At 40.4% G+C, this 18,149-nt stretch overlaps 1 protein-coding gene across 9 annotated transcripts in view; it reads left to right on the plus strand.

Moving 5' to 3' along the window:
* LOC110491178 (arginine-glutamic acid dipeptide repeats protein) overlaps positions 1 to 18,149 on the plus strand; it is a 336,789-nt gene that overhangs the window by 233,441 nt on the left and 85,199 nt on the right. For 8 of the 9 annotated variants that reach the window (XM_036947766.1, XM_036947767.1, XM_036947770.1 and 5 more), the window contains one exon: positions 7,117 to 7,221. In XM_036947766.1, the coding sequence (XP_036803661.1) occupies positions 7,117 to 7,221 (105 nt within the window). Of the gene's footprint in view, positions 1 to 7,116; positions 7,222 to 10,398; positions 10,695 to 18,149 lie in introns of those variants that run through there. The other variant, XM_036947772.1, reaches the window with a different exon arrangement.

Consider the following 18,149-nt stretch of genomic DNA (forward strand, 5'->3'; position numbering starts at 1 on the left):
TTTCATATCCACAGCATATTACAATAATCTAGTCTGAGGGAAGGCTCCTTTCATATCCACAGCATATTACAATAATCTAGTTTTAGTGAGGGAAGTCTCCTTTCATATCCACAGCATATTACAATAATCTAGTCTGAGGGAAGGCTCCTTTCATATCCACAGCATATTACAATAATCTAGTCTGAGGGAAGTCTCCTTTCATATCCACAGCATATTATAGTAATCTAGCCTGAGGGAAGGCTCCTTTCATATCCACAGCATATTACAATAATCTAGTCTGAGGGAAGTCTCCTTTCATATCCACAGCATATTACAATAATCTAGTGAGGGAAGTCTCCTTTCATATCCACAGCATATTACAATAATCTAGTCTGAGGGAAGTCTCCTTTCATATCCACAGCATATTATAATAATCTAGTCTGAGGGAAGTCTCCTTTCATATCCACAGCATATTACAATAATCTAGTCTGAGGGAAGGCTCCTTTCATATCCACAGCATATTACAATAATCTAGTTTTAGTGAGGGAAGTCTCCTTTCATATCCACAGCATATTACAATAATCTAGTCTGAGGGAAGGCTCCTTTCATATCCACAGCATATTACAATAATCTAGTCTGAGGGAAGTCTCCTTTCATATCCACAGCATATTACAATAATCTAGTCTGAGGGAAGTCTCCTTTCATATCCACAGCATATTACAATAATCTAGTCTGAGGGAAGTCTCCTTTCATATCCACAGCATATTATAGTAATCTAGTCTGAGGGAAGTCTCCTTTCATATCCACAGCATATTATAATAATCTAGTCTGAGGGAAGTCTCCTTTCATATCCACAGCATATTACAATAATCTAGTCTGAGGGAAGGCTCCTTTCATATCCACAGCATATTACAATAATCTAGTTTTAGTGAGGGAAGTCTCCTTTCATATCCACAGCATATTACAATAATCTAGTCTGAGGGAAGGCTCCTTTCATATCCACAGCATATTACAATAATCTAGTCTGAGGGAATAATCTAGTCTGAGGGAAGTCTCCTTTCATATCCACAGCATATTACAATAATCTAGTTTTAGTGAGGGAAGTCTCCTTTCATATCCACAGCATATTACAAGAATCTAGCCTGAAGGAAGTCTCCTTTCATATCCACAGCATATTACAATAATCTAGTTTTAGTGAGGGAAGTCTCCTTTCATATCCACAGCATATTACAATAATCTAGCCTGAGGGAAGTCTCCTTTCATATCCACAGCATATTACAATAATCTAGTCTGAGGGAAGGCTCCTTTCATATCCACAGCATATTACAATAATCTAGTCTGAGGGAAGGCTCCTTTCATATCCACAGCATATTATAATAATCTAGTCTGAGGGAAGGCTCCTTTCATATCCACAGCATATTATAATAATCTAGTCTGAGGGAAGGCTCCTTTCATATCCACAGCATATTACAATAATCTAGTCTGAAGGAAGTCTCCTTTCATATCCACAGCATATTACAATAATCTAGTCTGAAGGAAGTCTCCTTTCATATCCACATTATATTATAATAATCTAGTCTGAAGGAAGTCTCCTTTCATATCCACAGCATATTACAATAATCTAGTCTGAAGGAAGTCTCCTTTCATATCCACAGCATATTATAATAATCTAGTTGAAGGAAGTCTCCTTTCATATCCACAGCATATTATAATAATCTAGTTGAAGGAAGGCTCCTTTCATATCCACAGCATATTACAATAATCTAGTCTGAGGGAAGTCTCCTTTCATATCCACAGCATATTACAATAATCTAGTCTGAGGGAAGTCTCCTTTCATATCCACAGCATATTACAATAATCTAGTCTGAGGGAAGTCTCCTTTCATATCCACAGCATATTATAGTAATCTAGTCTGAGGGAAGTCTCCTTTCATATCCACAGCATATTATAATAATCTAGTCTGAGGGAAGTCTCCTTTCATATCCACAGCATATTACAATAATCTAGTCTGAGGGAAGGCTCCTTTCATATCCACAGCATATTACAATAATCTAGTTTTAGTGAGGGAAGTCTCCTTTCATATCCACAGCATATTACAATAATCTAGTCTGAGGGAAGGCTCCTTTCATATCCACAGCATATTACAATAATCTAGTCTGAGGGAATAATCTAGTCTGAGGGAAGTCTCCTTTCATATCCACAGCATATTACAATAATCTAGTTTTAGTGAGGGAAGTCTCCTTTCATATCCACAGCATATTACAAGAATCTAGCCTGAAGGAAGTCTCCTTTCATATCCACAGCATATTACAATAATCTAGTTTTAGTGAGGGAAGTCTCCTTTCATATCCACAGCATATTACAATAATCTAGCCTGAGGGAAGTCTCCTTTCATATCCACAGCATATTACAATAATCTAGTCTGAGGGAAGGCTCCTTTCATATCCACAGCATATTACAATAATCTAGTCTGAGGGAAGGCTCCTTTCATATCCACAGCATATTATAATAATCTAGTCTGAGGGAAGGCTCCTTTCATATCCACAGCATATTATAATAATCTAGTCTGAGGGAAGGCTCCTTTCATATCCACAGCATATTACAATAATCTAGTCTGAAGGAAGTCTCCTTTCATATCCACAGCATATTACAATAATCTAGTCTGAAGGAAGTCTCCTTTCATATCCACATTATATTATAATAATCTAGTCTGAAGGAAGTCTCCTTTCATATCCACAGCATATTACAATAATCTAGTCTGAAGGAAGTCTCCTTTCATATCCACAGCATATTATAATAATCTAGTTGAAGGAAGTCTCCTTTCATATCCACAGCATATTATAATAATCTAGTTGAAGGAAGTCTCCTTTCATATCCACAGCATATTATAATAATCTAGTCTGAAGGAAGTCTACTTTCATATCCACAGCATATTACAATAATCTAGTCTGAAGGAAGTCTCCTTTCATATCCACAGCATATTACAATAATCTAGTCTGAAGGAAGTCTCCTTTCATATCCACAGCATATTACAATAATCTAGTCTGAAGGAAGTCTCCTTTCATATCCACAGCATATTACAATAATCTAGTCTGAAGGAAGCTCCTTTCATATCCACAGCATATTATAATAATCTAGTCTGAAGGAAGTCTCCTTTCATATCCACAGCATATTATAATAATCTAGTCTGAAGGAAGTCTCCTTTCATATCCACAGCATATTACAATAATCTAGTCTGAAGGAAGTCTCCTTTCATATCCACAGCATATTATAATAATCTAGTTGAAGGAAGTCTCCTTTCATATCCACAGCATATTATAATAATCTAGTTGAAGGAAGTCTCCTTTCATATCCACAGCATATTATAATAATCTAGTCTGAAGGAAGTCTACTTTCATATCCACAGCATATTACAATAATCTAGTCTGAAGGAAGTCTCCTTTCATATCCACAGCATATTACAATAATCTAGTCTGAAGGAAGTCTCCTTTCATATCCACAGCATATTATAATAATCTAGTCTGACTGAGGGAAGTCTCCTTTCATATCCACAGCATATTACAATAATCTAGTCTGAGGGAAGTCTCCTTTCATATCCACAGCATATTATAGTAATCTAGTCTGAGGGAAGTCTCCTTTCATATCCACAGCATATTACAATAATCTAGTCTGACTGAGGGAAGTCTCCTTTCATATCTGGAAAAGGACAAAGTAGAATGGAATGCTGCAACATTGTTCATCTTCACAGTGGGAATCTGATGCAACATTGTTCATCTTCACAGTGGGAATCTGATGCAACATTCTTCATCTTCACAGTGGGAATCTGATGCAACATTGTTCATCTTCACAGTGGGAATCTGATGCAACATTCTTCATCTTCACAGTGGGAATCTGATGCAACATTCTTCATCTTCACAGTGGGAATCTGATGCAACATTGTTCATCTTCACAGTGGGAATTTGATGCAACATTGCTCTTCTTCACAGTGGGAATCCAGTCGACATTAGTGTCTTTCTAAAGGGAAGCCTCCTGAAGTTGAAGAGGCGCTGTTGCTCTTTCTTCACCACACTGTCTGTGTGCATGAACCATTTCAGTTTGTCCGTGATGTGTACACAGAGGAACTTTCCACCTTCTCCAGCAAGATGTCGATGTCCACGACGGGGCTGGTAATCCGTGATTGTCTGTAGATCCTGTAGCCACATACGTCTTGTGTTTGAGCCGTTGAATTGCGACTCTACTTTGTCTCTATATTGACGCTTTGCTTGTTTGATTGCCTTGCGGAGGGAATAACTACACGGTTTGTATTCGGTCATGTTTCCAGTCGCCTTGCCATGATTAAATGGGGTGGTACGTGGCTTTCAGTTTTGCACGAATGCTGCCATCTTTCCATGGTTTCTGGTTAGGGAAGGTTTTAATAGTCACAGCGGGTACAACATCTCCTATACACTTCCTTGTAAACTTGCGTCAATGTTATTGTCTGAGGCTACCCGGAACATATCCCACTCCCACGTGATTGAAGCAATCTTGAAGCGTGTTATCCGATTGGTCAGACCAGCGTTGGATAGACCTAAGCACGGGCGCATCCTGTATTAGTTTCTGCCTATAGGAGGGGAGCAACAAGATGGAGTCATAGTCAGATTTCCCAAAAGGAGGGCGGGGGAGGGCCTTGTATGCATCGTGGAAGTTAGAGTAGCAGTGGTCCAGCGTGTTTCTCGTTTACTGCAATCGATATGCTGACAGAATTTAGGTAGTCTTGTTCTCAAATTAGCTTTGTTAAAATCCCCAACTATATTAAATGCAGCCTCGGGATATATGGTTTCCAGTTTGCATAAAGTCCAGTGAAGTTCCTTGATGGCCGTCTTGGTATCCGCTTGCGGGGGGGGATAAACACGGCTGTGACTATTACCGAGGAGAGTTCTCTTGGGAGATAATGCGGTCGGCATTTGATTGTGAGGAATTTTAAGTCGGGTGAACAAAAGGACTTGAGCTCTTGTGTGTTGTTACAATAACACCATGAGTTGTTAATCATGAAACATGCACCCCCGCCTTTCTTCTTACCGGAGAGATGTTTGTTCCTGTCGGCGCGATGCACTGAAAATCCTGTTGGTCTGTATTGACTCTGACAGCATGTCCCCAGCTTGCCATGTCTCTGTGAAACAGTGATACAATCCCGGATATCTCTTTGGAAAGCAACTCTTGCCCTGATTTCGTCAACTTTGTTAACTAAGGACTGGACATTAGCGAGTATGTTGAGGCTAAAACAACCAGTCAACACAGCAGGATATCCTATCCCGTTGAGGCTAAAACAACCAATAGTCAACACAGCAGGAAATCCTATCCCGTTGAGGCTAAAACAACCAGTCAACACAGCAGGATGTCCTATCCCGTTGAGGCTAAAACAACCAGTCAACACAGCAGGATATCCTATCCCGTTGAGGCTAAAACAACCAGTCAACACAGCAGGATATCCTATCCCGTTGAGGCTAAAACAACCAGTCAACACAGCAGGATATCCTATCCCGTTGAGGCTAAAACAACCAGTCAACACAGCAGGATATCCTATCCCGTTGAGGCTAAAACAACCAGTCAACACAGCAGGATATCCTATCCCGTTGAGGCCTTTGTCCTATGCTGTAATGTCCATACATTTTCTCAACAAATTATCATCGGGTCGGTGACAACGGAGTGTTTTTTTTTTTTTTTTTTTTTTACAATAATGTTCTCCTCCAAGGTAGATGGACGTCATATCCATCTAGATTAGATGGTTACATTCAAGACAAGGTTGTTATTATTGATCTGTTCGTAAGTGTCGGCAGAGGAGGCATAGGCTACCCTGTGATTTGACTCATAATTTCATATATTTATATTGTATTTTAAATTAGTGTTTTCTTGTCAATCAGTATCTGTGTTTTGGTTACTTGTCATGTTTTGTATTTATTTTTATTTTTTTGTGGACCCCAGGAAGAGTGGTTTCTTCTTCTGCAAATGTGGATCCTAATAAATAAATATAAAGGTGAATTTTTTTTTTTTTTTAATTGCTTCCACGAAACCTGACACTTGTGTGCCGCCGATGAGAGCGATGTATGTTAGACTACAAGCTATCTAGCTAATGTTGACGCCTGGTTAGCATAACAGCTAAAATAAACTCCAAATCAGACTTACCAGTGATGAAATGATTAAAGAAGATCCTGTACTTAAAGCTGTCTAGGCTCAGGTCTTGACGGGCAAAAATGTTTATTTGTTTTTCTGACAGTTCTTGAATCTTTCCTCCTTGATGTTTCATGATTCTGGGTAATCTGTAAAAAATAAAAATGTTGTCCCGTTGTCTTTTCCTGCCTTGTTAGAGCAGGCAAATACGGCACCGACATTGACCATGGTGATGAATGAAGTAGGCGTAGGAACTGTTATCATGCAGCTTGGGGTAGCCACACGGCTGTTGTTGTCGGATTAATTTACGCAGTGGTCATCCAACATGGCCGCCAGGAAGCATCATACGTCACCTGGCAACCCTCTATAGAACTCCCCAGAAAACACTTAATTACATGGCACTTACAGTGCATTTGGAAAGTATTCAGACTCCTTCACTTTTTCCACATTTTGTTACTTATTCTAAAATTGATTAAATAGTTATTCCCCCCCCCCCCCCCCCCCCCTCATCAATCTACACACAATACCCCATAATGACAAAGCAATAACAGGTTTTTATACATTTTTGCTAATTTATTTAAAAAATCAAAAGCAGAAACCTGTTTTTGCTTTGTCATTATGGGGTATTGTGTGTAGATTGATGGGGGGGGGGGAAATAACTATTTAATCAATTTTAGAATAAGTAACAAAATGGCTGTAACGTAACAAAATGGCTGCAACGTAACAAAATGGCTGCAACGTGACAAAATGGGGAAAAGTCCAGGTCTGAATGCTCTGCATATAGCAATGTGTTAATATGTCTGTATGTTGACTAATAAAACACATTTTCCTGCATTTGTCTTGTTTTTCCAAGACGCACTTCCCCAAAAACACGATTAATTACATTCTTGCAACAATATCAATGATATTTTGTACACCTATATCTTTACCATAAGACTGTAAGATGTTGACAAATAAATCACATTATCCCACGTCTGTCTTGTGTTTCAGGGGGAAGTGTAACATTGCCCATTTCTCAGACATCTTCGCTGCCAGGGAGTTCAAAGCTCGCATCGACTCCTTTTTCTACATCCTGGGATACAACCCAGAGACCAGGTAAGCCTAAAAGACAACTTGTGCTTGATCCTAAAATGTGGTCCGAGGCACCGTGTGGATGTTGTGATGGAATTGCGAAGCCTCTGGAGGCACCCAGGGGCCAAATTGAGCTCCGTACCGCATCCCTGTGTGTCTCTCAAATTCTGTAACAATGCCGGAGGGTTCCGTATAGCTCCGCATTGACGTGATTGGTTGACGATAGGTAAGGGCGGGAGGTTCTGAATAAACATAAACTCATTTTCCTTGACAACAGCTCTGCGCTGCTCAAAAGTATAAATGCCCTGATTTCTGCAGAGGCCGTATCACGGTAAATTGTGTACGCCAAAGTCGGACGTCGGATGCATCGCCATTTACTGACTGACTTTAAAAAATATATATATATATATATATTATAACCTTTATTTAACTAGGCAAGTCAGTTAAGAACAAATTCTTATTTTCAATGACGGCCTACCGGGGAACAGGGGGTTTAACTGCCTTGTTCAGGGGCAGAACGGCAGCTCTGGGATTTGAACTTGCAACATCGCCTTTTACTGACTGACTTTAAAAAATATATATATATATATATATTATAACCTTTATTTAACTAGGCAAGTCAGTTAAGAACAAATTCTTATTTTCAATGACGGCCTACCGGGGAACAGGGGGTTTAACTGCCTTGTTCAGGGGCAGAACGGCAGCTCTGGGATTTGAACTTGCAACATTCCGGTTACTAGTCCAACACTCTAACCACTAGGCTACCCTGCCGCCCCCTGACTGACTTTAAAATGAAATAAAGCGAAGCATCGTCAATCCGACGTCTGCGTTAACACCATTAATGGTGATACGACATCTGGAGAAGACAGGGCATTCATACATCTGCTGTTGTCAAGGAAGTGAGTTAGTGTTTATACAGGACCTCCCGCCCACACCTACCGTCAACCAATCATGTAAATGCGGGTCTATATGGAGCTCTCCGCATTGTTACAAAATGTGTCTGGCGCAAAGCATCGCTGTACGGAGCTCGATTTGGCCTCCGCATGCCTCCAGGAGGCTCCATCACGCCCTCCATACGGAGCTCGATTTGGCCTCCGCATGCCTCCAGGAGGCTCCATCACACCCTCCATACGGAGCTCGATTTGGCCTCCGCATGCCTCCAGGAGGCTCCATCACGCCCTCCATACGGAGTCTCCGGACAACATTGTGCCTGATCATAAATCCGCTATTACTGTATGTTGCTGCTCAAAGACCAAATAATATCTTTCTTACTTACTATGCTATAGTATATACTGCACCAGGCCTACTGTAGCCGACTGGCTTACTGTTTTAGTAGTAGTTTACACATCAAGCTACTTGCAAATGCAGGGTTAAAAAATAAAATAAAAAGTCACGAGAAAAATGAATTCCAAGATACTGTTTAATGCTCGCAGTTTGATTGTTCGATGTTACGACCCAAATGTACCTTCTCCAGCCTCCACCTGGCCCATTCCACCCCTTCTCCAGCCTCCACCTGGCCCATTCCACCCCTTCTCCAGCTTCCACCTGGCCCATTCCACCCCTTCTCCAGCCTCCACCTGGCCCATTCCACCCCTTCTCCAGCCTCCACCTGGCCCATTCCACCCCTTCTCCAGCCTCCACCTGGCCCATTCCACCCCTTCTCCAGCCTCCACCTGGCCCATTCCACCCCTTTCCTTTCCCATTGCAACTTTTCCCCCCATCAATGTTATACAGTAAAATTATAAAGTGACTACAGATGAGAATTAACTATCTAGCTAAATCTGGTGCAGTGGTATATTGTACATCGGGTATTTTTTGTTTTTAACAAAGACAATCACTAGGAATTCAGATAAAAAATGAGTTTAATTTAGGAAATATGTTCCCAAGTATTCCCACAAATAAAAGATGTGATCGTGTCTCAGTGTGTAATCAAGGTGTAAAATTATTATTTTCGAATAGTCTCTTTCGGATCAGTTAGGGCCATTATGTGGATCATTTAGATATTTTAGGACCCATTTAGGTATTCCCAAAAAAATATAAATGTTTTATTTGATAACATTTTCAATTTGGCCTTTACTGGTATAGAGCATATAAATAATATTTTCATAATTGGCACCGAAAAAAAATACAGTAAAGAATGAAATCATAAGAAAAAAGGTTTTGAAGTGTCTGTCCTATATCTAGGAGAAAAAAGAAAGCTCAGGAATTATTTACAATATTACTTTTTTTGGACCACCTATATTTTTGGGATTACAAAACAAACCCCCATCCTACCATTAGTTTGTATGGGTTACCGTCAGATGAAGGTTTAATATCTATCTCCATACTTCCATTAGTTTGTATGGGTTACCTTCAGATGAAGGTTTAATATCTATATCTATCTCCATCCTACCATTAGTTTGAATGGGTTACCTTCAGATGAGTCCCGTGACACTCGTGGGGGTCATAGACAGTGTTCCCTCTAAAATGCGCGCGTGTACGGCCACGCACTTCCTCCAGGACCGCAGCGCAAAAGAAGTGCCATGCCGCGCAGAGACGCAAGAGGTTGAACTTCACTGAGTTCGCCTCATCAGTTTGCACTATATAATTTTTTTTTATTTTATGTATGTGATCGAATCAACATTATATCAGCCTCTTTTCAATGCACCGAAACAAATCTAACTTTTGCAAGATTGAGTCTGTGATTTTATTGGCAGAGCCAGAGCGCAACGGAGTAGAATTCTATTGGCGAGGGTAGCCTCACGAGTCTCTCAATCACCAGCGAGTAAATGCGCTTTTCACATCAGAGCCGCCCTTGTTGCACTTTTGTTAATATTCTTTCACTAGTTAGTGAGTTATTAGCCCAGTTATAGATAAGTATAGGTCAACAATGCCTGCAATACCGCGGTCGGCCTAGAATCTCCGTGGCTTCAGTGAGAGGGGGCACTCTGTCTCCCCGGTCTGCAGCGTCGCGTTCAATTCCAATGGCCTTCTTTATTATAGACCAGACATTCGAGAGGGGAGATAGATGGTTTTCACTAGTTACCACAGCCGCAAAGTCAAAATAGTTTATATCGAAATAAATATATTAAAACAAACATTTGATTTTTTGCTCATAATTGAAAGTTAAGGTTAGGTATAATGTTAGGTTTAAAATCTGATTTTAAGAGAAATGATAGAAATAGGCGTGGTTTATGCCTTTGTGGTTGTGACGAACGAGATGGATTCCGCATCCTGTCTGTGTGGAAGGTCGTAGCACATGCTCAGTTGTGTCTGGTAGAAACGGGAGCTCTCGGTGGGGATACGCTGTGAGGTCACAGCACCAGCAGCTCAGTGGAAGCCCCTCTCTGAGAGCAAGCGCTTTGCGCCGTCCTCCATTTTGAGCACCTGACAATAGGTGGGAAGGAGAGAGAGAGAGTGAGTCGATTCACAACGACCACTTCAATTCTAGACAAACTGTCAACAAACGAGCCTTAGAGATTGGTGTCAGAAATGGACGACATGTTTGCTACTCGGAGGTAGGTTGATAAATATATTCATGTGTTACGGTTTAATTCCGCGAGTAGGTTTGAGACAGTCAGTCTGTCTGAGTAGTCGCGGCTTTTCATCTGTCTAGTGTAAAAGCAAAGCTTTTTACCCGAATTAATTGAATTATACACCCGAGTGTTTTTTTCTTTGTTTTTTTTGTCACGGATATGAAGAGAACATGCATGTCTGACCATAGTTTAAATAAGACAAGAGCATACTGTTATCGGATACATTGTATTCGTGAAAGGTGCATATCCCTGCCAGAGTTGCCATGCATAAAGGTAAATCGCTGGGCGAACGCACTACATTGTAACACCATTGGCGTAACGGAACATGAAAGCGATATCTACCGTTTTACATAATCATATTATAAGCAAGCTAACTTTTCTACACCTTTTTTTGTTGTTGTTGTTGCCTATAGGAGAAATGAGACACAGAAGCAAGGCTGGTGCTGACTCCATTTTGCAGTAGCCCACTCTGTCTGTTCTCGTGTTTACAATCGAGCCGACATGGCAGCCCTGAGAAGCTTTGTGCAGACACACACTCTCGCTCCAGCTGATACATGTGATCACGTCAAAGAAATACTTCATGTTGTAGGTGTTTCAGGAGACTGTGTGGTTGATTGGAAAAGTAGTTTTTTTTTTCGCACAGTTTTTGTAATATTATGACGGCGTTATAGTCGTGCGAGGATTGGACGGATCTGATGTTTGGGGCGGGGTTTCCCCTGGTAAAGTTGCACCATGCTGGATCAGGACTGTTATTGTTTTGGTTCAGGAAGTAACAATACAAAAGATGCCTGTTTGGTTTTTGCATGTGTCATTTTCTAGACTTGACATGAAATATGTTGGGAGCCATTCCTGTTGTACAGGACATGGCTATCCAAGTTGCACTGACTATTACTCATCCGATACAAAATAAACACAAGTTTGTGTCCGTCCGAATACTTATACTCGCCTACTACGTCCTTAAACTGTATACTAATTTCGGCGTTTGATCAAGTAGAATTCACTCGTCTTTTCCGACTTAACAGCTGATAATCAGATAGTTAACGCGATCGCGAACTAGATGGAGCCATAGCATTTGGAGTTCTATTTTCGAAATTTCACATACTAGAAAAATTTATATTTTTTCGCATGCTATTTAGTACGCTAGAATGGGTATTCGGACATAGACTGTTGATAGATACATATAATATGGCTGCATGTTCAGGTATAATAATATGATAAAATATTATCAAATATTACTTTTCCTGAATATTACTCATAACGTGCATAGAGAAATGTACCCCAATCCCTAACATTTTATATATATATATATATATATATATATACATATACATATATATAAAAATACATATTTATGGATTTATTAATAAACGGGTTCATAAAAGAAGTGTCAACTTTTCAACTCATTGATTCTTTCCTTTTTCTAAATATAACATTTCTAGAGTTCAACTAAACCATGTATTGTCTTAATAGCAAAGTAATTCTAGTTAATTGTCTTCGGGTGTTATCACCAATATCATATCTGTTCTTGGTTTTATTGACCTAAAAGGTCTCATTAGACTTCCATACTCAAACTGCCCACTTAACCCACTGTGGGGAATTTGGGACCTCACCTGTACAGTGCCTTCAGAAAGCATTCACACCACTTGATTTTTTTTTGCACATTTTGTTGTGTTACAAAGTTGGATTAAAATTGATTTAATTGTCATTTTACGTGAATGATCTACACAAAATATTATATCAAAAGTCGAAGAGAAATTGTAACGTAAATAAATAAAAAGGGAAATAAAACATAATATATTTTGAGTAGATTAGAATTTAAACCCCGTGAGTCAATACATGAATCGCCTTTGGCAGCGATTACAGCTGTGAGTCTTTCTGGGTAATTTCTCTTGAGAGCTTTTCACACCTGGATTGTGTAACATTTGCCTACTATTTTATAAATTCTAAAAGCCCTGTCAAATTGGTTGTTGATAATTGCCGGACAACTATTTTTAGGTCTTGCCATAGATTTTCAAGCAGATTTAAGTCAAAACTGTAACTCGTCGTCTTACTGTCTTCTTGGTAATCAACTCCAGTGTAGATTAGGCCTTCTGTTTGTTATTGTCCTGCTGAAAGGTGAATTAATCTCCCAGTGTCTTATGGAAAGCAGACTGAACCAGCTTTTCCTCTAGGATTTTGAATGCTTAGCTCCATTCCGTTTCTTTTGTATCCTGGAAAAACTCCCCGGTCTTTGGCGATTACACGCATACCCATAAAAAGGTATTTATTTTACCAGGTAGGTCGACTGAGAACACATTCTCATTTACAACAACAACCTGGAAAATAGTTACTGGGGAGAAGAGAGGGGGGATGAATGAGCGCCAATTGGAAGCTGGGTATGATTAGGTGGCCATGATGGTATGAGAGCCAGATTGGGAATTTAGCCAGGACACCCTACTCTTACAATAAGTGTCAGGACACCTGTTTTAACGTCCCATCTGAAAGACGGCACCCTACACATGGCGACGTTCCCAATCACTGGGGCATTGAGATATATACATATATATATATTTTAAATTGCAGCCAACACTATGCTTGAAAATATGGAGAGAGGTGTTCCGAAATGTGTTGCGTTGGATTTGTCCCAAACATAACACGATGTATTCACAATCATTTGTATTGCGTTTCCACATTTGTTTTTTGCAGGTATTTACCTCAGTGCCTTGTTGCAAACAGGATGCATGTTTTGGAGTATATTTTTTTCATTCATAACAGGCTTCCTTATTTTCACTCGGTCAATTCGGATGGTGTTGTGGAGTAACTACACTGAACCAAAGTATAAACGCATCATCCCAACCCTCTCAAAGATTTTACTGAGTTTCAGTAAAATAGAAGAAAATTAATCAATTGAAATAAATATATATTAGGCCCTAATCTATAGATTTTACATGACTGGGAATACAGATATGTATCTGTTGGTCACAGATGCCTTAAAAAAAAAAAAGGTAGGGGGGGTGGATCAGAAAACCAGTCAGTATCTGGTGTGATCACCATTTGCCTCATGCAGCGCAACACATCTCCTTCTCGTAGAGTTGATCAGGCTGTTGATTGGTGGCCTGTTGGAATGTTGTTCCACTCCTCTTCAATGGCTGTGGGAAGTTACCGGATATTGGCAGGAACTGGAACACTCTGTCGTGCACATCGATCCAGAGCATCCCAAACATGCTCAATGGGTGACATGTCTGGTGTGTATGCAGGCCATGGAAGAACTGGGACATTTTCAGCTTCCAGGAATTGTGTACAGATCCTTGCCACCGTGCATTAACATGCTGAAACGTGAGTTGATGGCAGGTGATGAACGGCACAACAATGGGCCTCAGGATATCATCACAGTATCTCTGTGCATTGAAATTGCCATCAATAAAATGTATTTGTTTTCTGTAGCTTATGCCTGCCCCATACCGTAAGACCCTCCACCACTATGGGGCACTCTGTTCACAACGTTGACATCAGCAAACCGCTCACCCACACAACACCATATACATGGTCTGCAGTTATGAGGCCATTTGGACGTACTGCCAAATTTTCTAAATCGACGGAAACAGCTTATGGTAAAGAAATTGACGTTAAATTCTCTGGCAGCAGCTCTGGTGGACATTCCAGCAGTCAGCATGCCAATTGCACGCTCCATTACAACTTGACACATCTGTGGCTTTGTGTTGTGTGACAAAACTGCAAAGTTTGAGTGGCCTTTTATTGTCCCCAGCACAAGGTGCACCTGTGTAATGATCATGCTTTTTTAAAATCAGCTTCTTGATATGCCACACCTGTCAGGTGGATGGATTAGGACGTCTTTGTAGTGACATGGTGTGTTGATACACTGTCCCCCCCCCCCCCCCCCCCCCCCCCCAAAAATATATATATATATTAAAATCGTCACGATGCTCAAAGGGATATTTAATGTCGGCTTTTTCAATGTTTTCCCCATCTACCAATAGAGAGAGATTTTAAAACCTCCCTGGTCTTTGTGGTTCAGTCTGTTTTGAAAGTCACTGCTCGACTGAGGGACCTTACAATCATCTATGCGGTAAACACTGTTATTGCACAATGCAACTTTGTTACGTGACTTGTTAAGCTCATTTTTTAAAATTTTTATTTATAATATTTGTAAATGTTACTCCTTGGCATAGCAAAGTGGTTGAATAGTTATTGACTCCACTTATAGGGTATTGTGTGTAGGCAAGTGACACAACATCTCTATTTAATCCATTTTGAAATTCAGGCTTTAACACAAAAACGTGGAAAAAGTGGTCCATAGACAATTTCTGAAGGCACTGTAAATTTCACTTTATTGTCCCCCGGTGTGGCACTGATCATTTTCTAAAAGGTTTCCACCTTCATGCTGTGGCACACTTTTAATGTAAGGTTTTAGTTGTGTGGGTTATACGACGTGGCCTCGTTTGACTCATTAAATAAACTGTTCATCATTTTAAGGAGTGTATTCGTACATGTCTAACGCTTATACTCTCTTCACAGAGCTAGTATACGGTCTGCTCTCTCAATAATAAACCCAATGAAGAGCTAGTATACGGTCTGCTCTCTCAATAATAAACCCAATGAAGAGCTAGTATACGGTCTGCTCTCTCAATAATAAACCCAATGAAGAGCTAGTATACGGTCTGCTCTCTCAATAATAAACCCAATGAAGAGCTAGTATACGGTCTGCTCTCTCAATAATAAACCCAATGAAGAGCTAGTATACGGTCTGCTCTCTCAATAATAAACCCAATGCAGAGCTAGTATACCGTCTGCTCTCTCAATAATAAACCCAATGAAGAGCTAGTATACGGTCTGCTCTCTCAATAATAAACCCAATGAAGAGCTAGTATACGGTCTGCTCTCTCAATAATAAACCCAATGAAGAGCTAGTATACGGTCTGCTCTCTCAATAATAAACCCAATGAAGAGCTAGTATACGGTCTGCTCTCTCAATAATAAACCCAATGCAGAGCTAGTATACTAAACCCAATGAAGAGCTAGTATACGGTCTGCTCTCTCAATAATGAACCCAATGAAGAGCTAGTATACGGTCTGCTCTCTCAATAATAAACCCAATGAAGAGCTAGTATACGGTCTGCTCTCTCAATAATAAACCCAATGAAGAGCTAGTATACAGTCTTGCTCTCTCAATAATAAACCCAATGAAGAGCTAGTATACAGTCTTGCTCTCTCAATAATAAACCCAATGAAGAGCTAGTATACAGTCTTGCTCTCTCAATAATAAACCCAATGCAGAGCTAGTATACGGTCTGCTCTCTCAATAATAAACCCAATGAAGAGCTAGTATACCGTCTGCTCTCTCAATAATAAACCCAATGAAGAGCTAGTATACGGTCTGCTCTCTCAATAATAAACCCAATGAAGAGCTAGTATGCCGTCTGCTCTCTCAATAATAAACCCAATGAAGAGCTAGTATACCGTCTGCTCTCTCAATAATAAACCCAATGAAGAGCTAGTATACGGTCTGCTCTCTCAATAATAAACCCAATGAAGAGCTAGTATACCGTCTGCTCTCTCAATAATAAACCCAATGAAGAGCTAGTATACCGTCTGCTCTCTCAATAATAAACCCAATGAAGAGCTAGTATACCGTCTGCTCTCTCAATAATAAACCCAATGCAGAGCTAGTATACGGTCTGCTCTCTCAATAATGAACCCAATGAAGAGCTAGTATACGGTCTGCTCTCTCAATAATAAACCCAATGCAGAGCTAGTATACGGTCTGCTCTCTCAATAATAAACCCAATGCAGAGCTAGTATACGGTCTGCTCTCTCAATAATAAACCCAATGAAGAGCTAGTATACGGTCTGCTCTCTCAATAATAAACCCAATGAAGAGCTAGTATACGGTCTGCTCTCTCAATAATAAACCCAATGAAGAGCTAGTATGCCGTCTGCTCTCTCAATAATAAACCCAATGAAGAGCTAGTATACCGTCTGCTCTCTCAATAATAAACCCAATGAAGAGCTAGTATACGGTCTGCTCTCTCAATAATAAACCCAATGAAGAGCTAGTATACCGTCTGCTCTCTCAATAATAAACCCAATGAAGAGCTAGTATACGGTCTGCTCTCTCAATAATAAACCCAATGAAGAGCTAGTATACCGTCTGCTCTCTCAATAATAAACCCAATGAAGAGCTAGTATACGGTCTGCTCTCTCAATAATAAACCCAATGAAGAGCTAGTATACGGTCTGCTCTCTCAATAATAAACCCAATGAAGAGCTAGTATACTGTCTGCTCTCTCAATAATAAACCCAATGAAGAGCTAGTATACGGTCTGCTCTCTCAATAATAAACCCAATGAAGAGCTAGTATACCGTCTGCTCTCTCAATAATAAACCCAATGAAGAGCTAGTATACCGTCTGCTCTCTCAATAATGAACCCAATGAAGAGCTAGTATACCGTCTGCTCTCTCAATAATAAACCCAATGAAGAGCTAGTATACGGTCTGCTCTCTCAATACTAAACCCAATGAAGAGCTAGTATACCGTCTGCTCTCTCAATAATAAACCCAATGAAGAGCTAGTATACCGTCTGCTCTCTCAATAATAAACCCAATGAAGAGCTAGTATACCGTCTGCTCTCTCAATAATAAACCCAATGCAGAGCTAGTATACAGTCTGCTCTCTCAATAATAAACCCAATGCAGAGCTAGTATACCGTCTGCTCTCTCAATAATAAACCCAATGCAGAGCTAGTATACCGTCTGCTCTCTCAATAATAAACCCAATGCAGAGCTAGTATACAGTCTGCTCTCTCAATAATAAACCCAATGCAGAGCTAGTATACCGTCTGCTCTCTCAATAATAAACCCAATGCAGAGCTAGTATACAGTCTGCTCTCTCAATAATAAACCCAATGCAGAGCTAGTATACAGTCTGCTCTCTCAATAATAAACCCAATGAAGAGCTAGTATACAGTCTGCTCTCTCAATAATAAACCCAATGCTCCGGTTGAGGGGAGGGGAGGGGGGGGTAGGTAGCCCTGGCCCTTGAGAGCAATGACGTGTGCAGGCTTTTGTTCCTGCCTAGCACTAACTGCTGGGCTGGAACAAAAACATGCACAGCACACTATACACTGCAGCTCTCCAGGACCATGTTAGTCCTGGGTTGGAAAATAAACATGCACAGCACACTATACACTGCAGCTCTCCAGGACCATGTTAGTCCTGGGCTGGAAGGAAATCATGCACAGCACACTATACACTGCAGCTCTCCAGGACCATGTTAGTCCTGGGCTGGAAGGAAATCATGCACAGCACACTATACACTGCAGCACTCCAGGACCATGTTAGTCCTGGGTTGGAAAATAAACATGCACAGCACACTATACACTGCAGCTCTCCAGGACCATGTTAGTCCTGGGTTGGAAAATAAACATGCACAGCACACTA

Source organism: Oncorhynchus mykiss, chromosome 16 (assembly GCF_013265735.2).
Source record: "Oncorhynchus mykiss isolate Arlee chromosome 16, USDA_OmykA_1.1, whole genome shotgun sequence".
In the NCBI taxonomy this organism is placed as follows: Eukaryota; Metazoa; Chordata; class Actinopteri; order Salmoniformes; family Salmonidae; genus Oncorhynchus; species Oncorhynchus mykiss.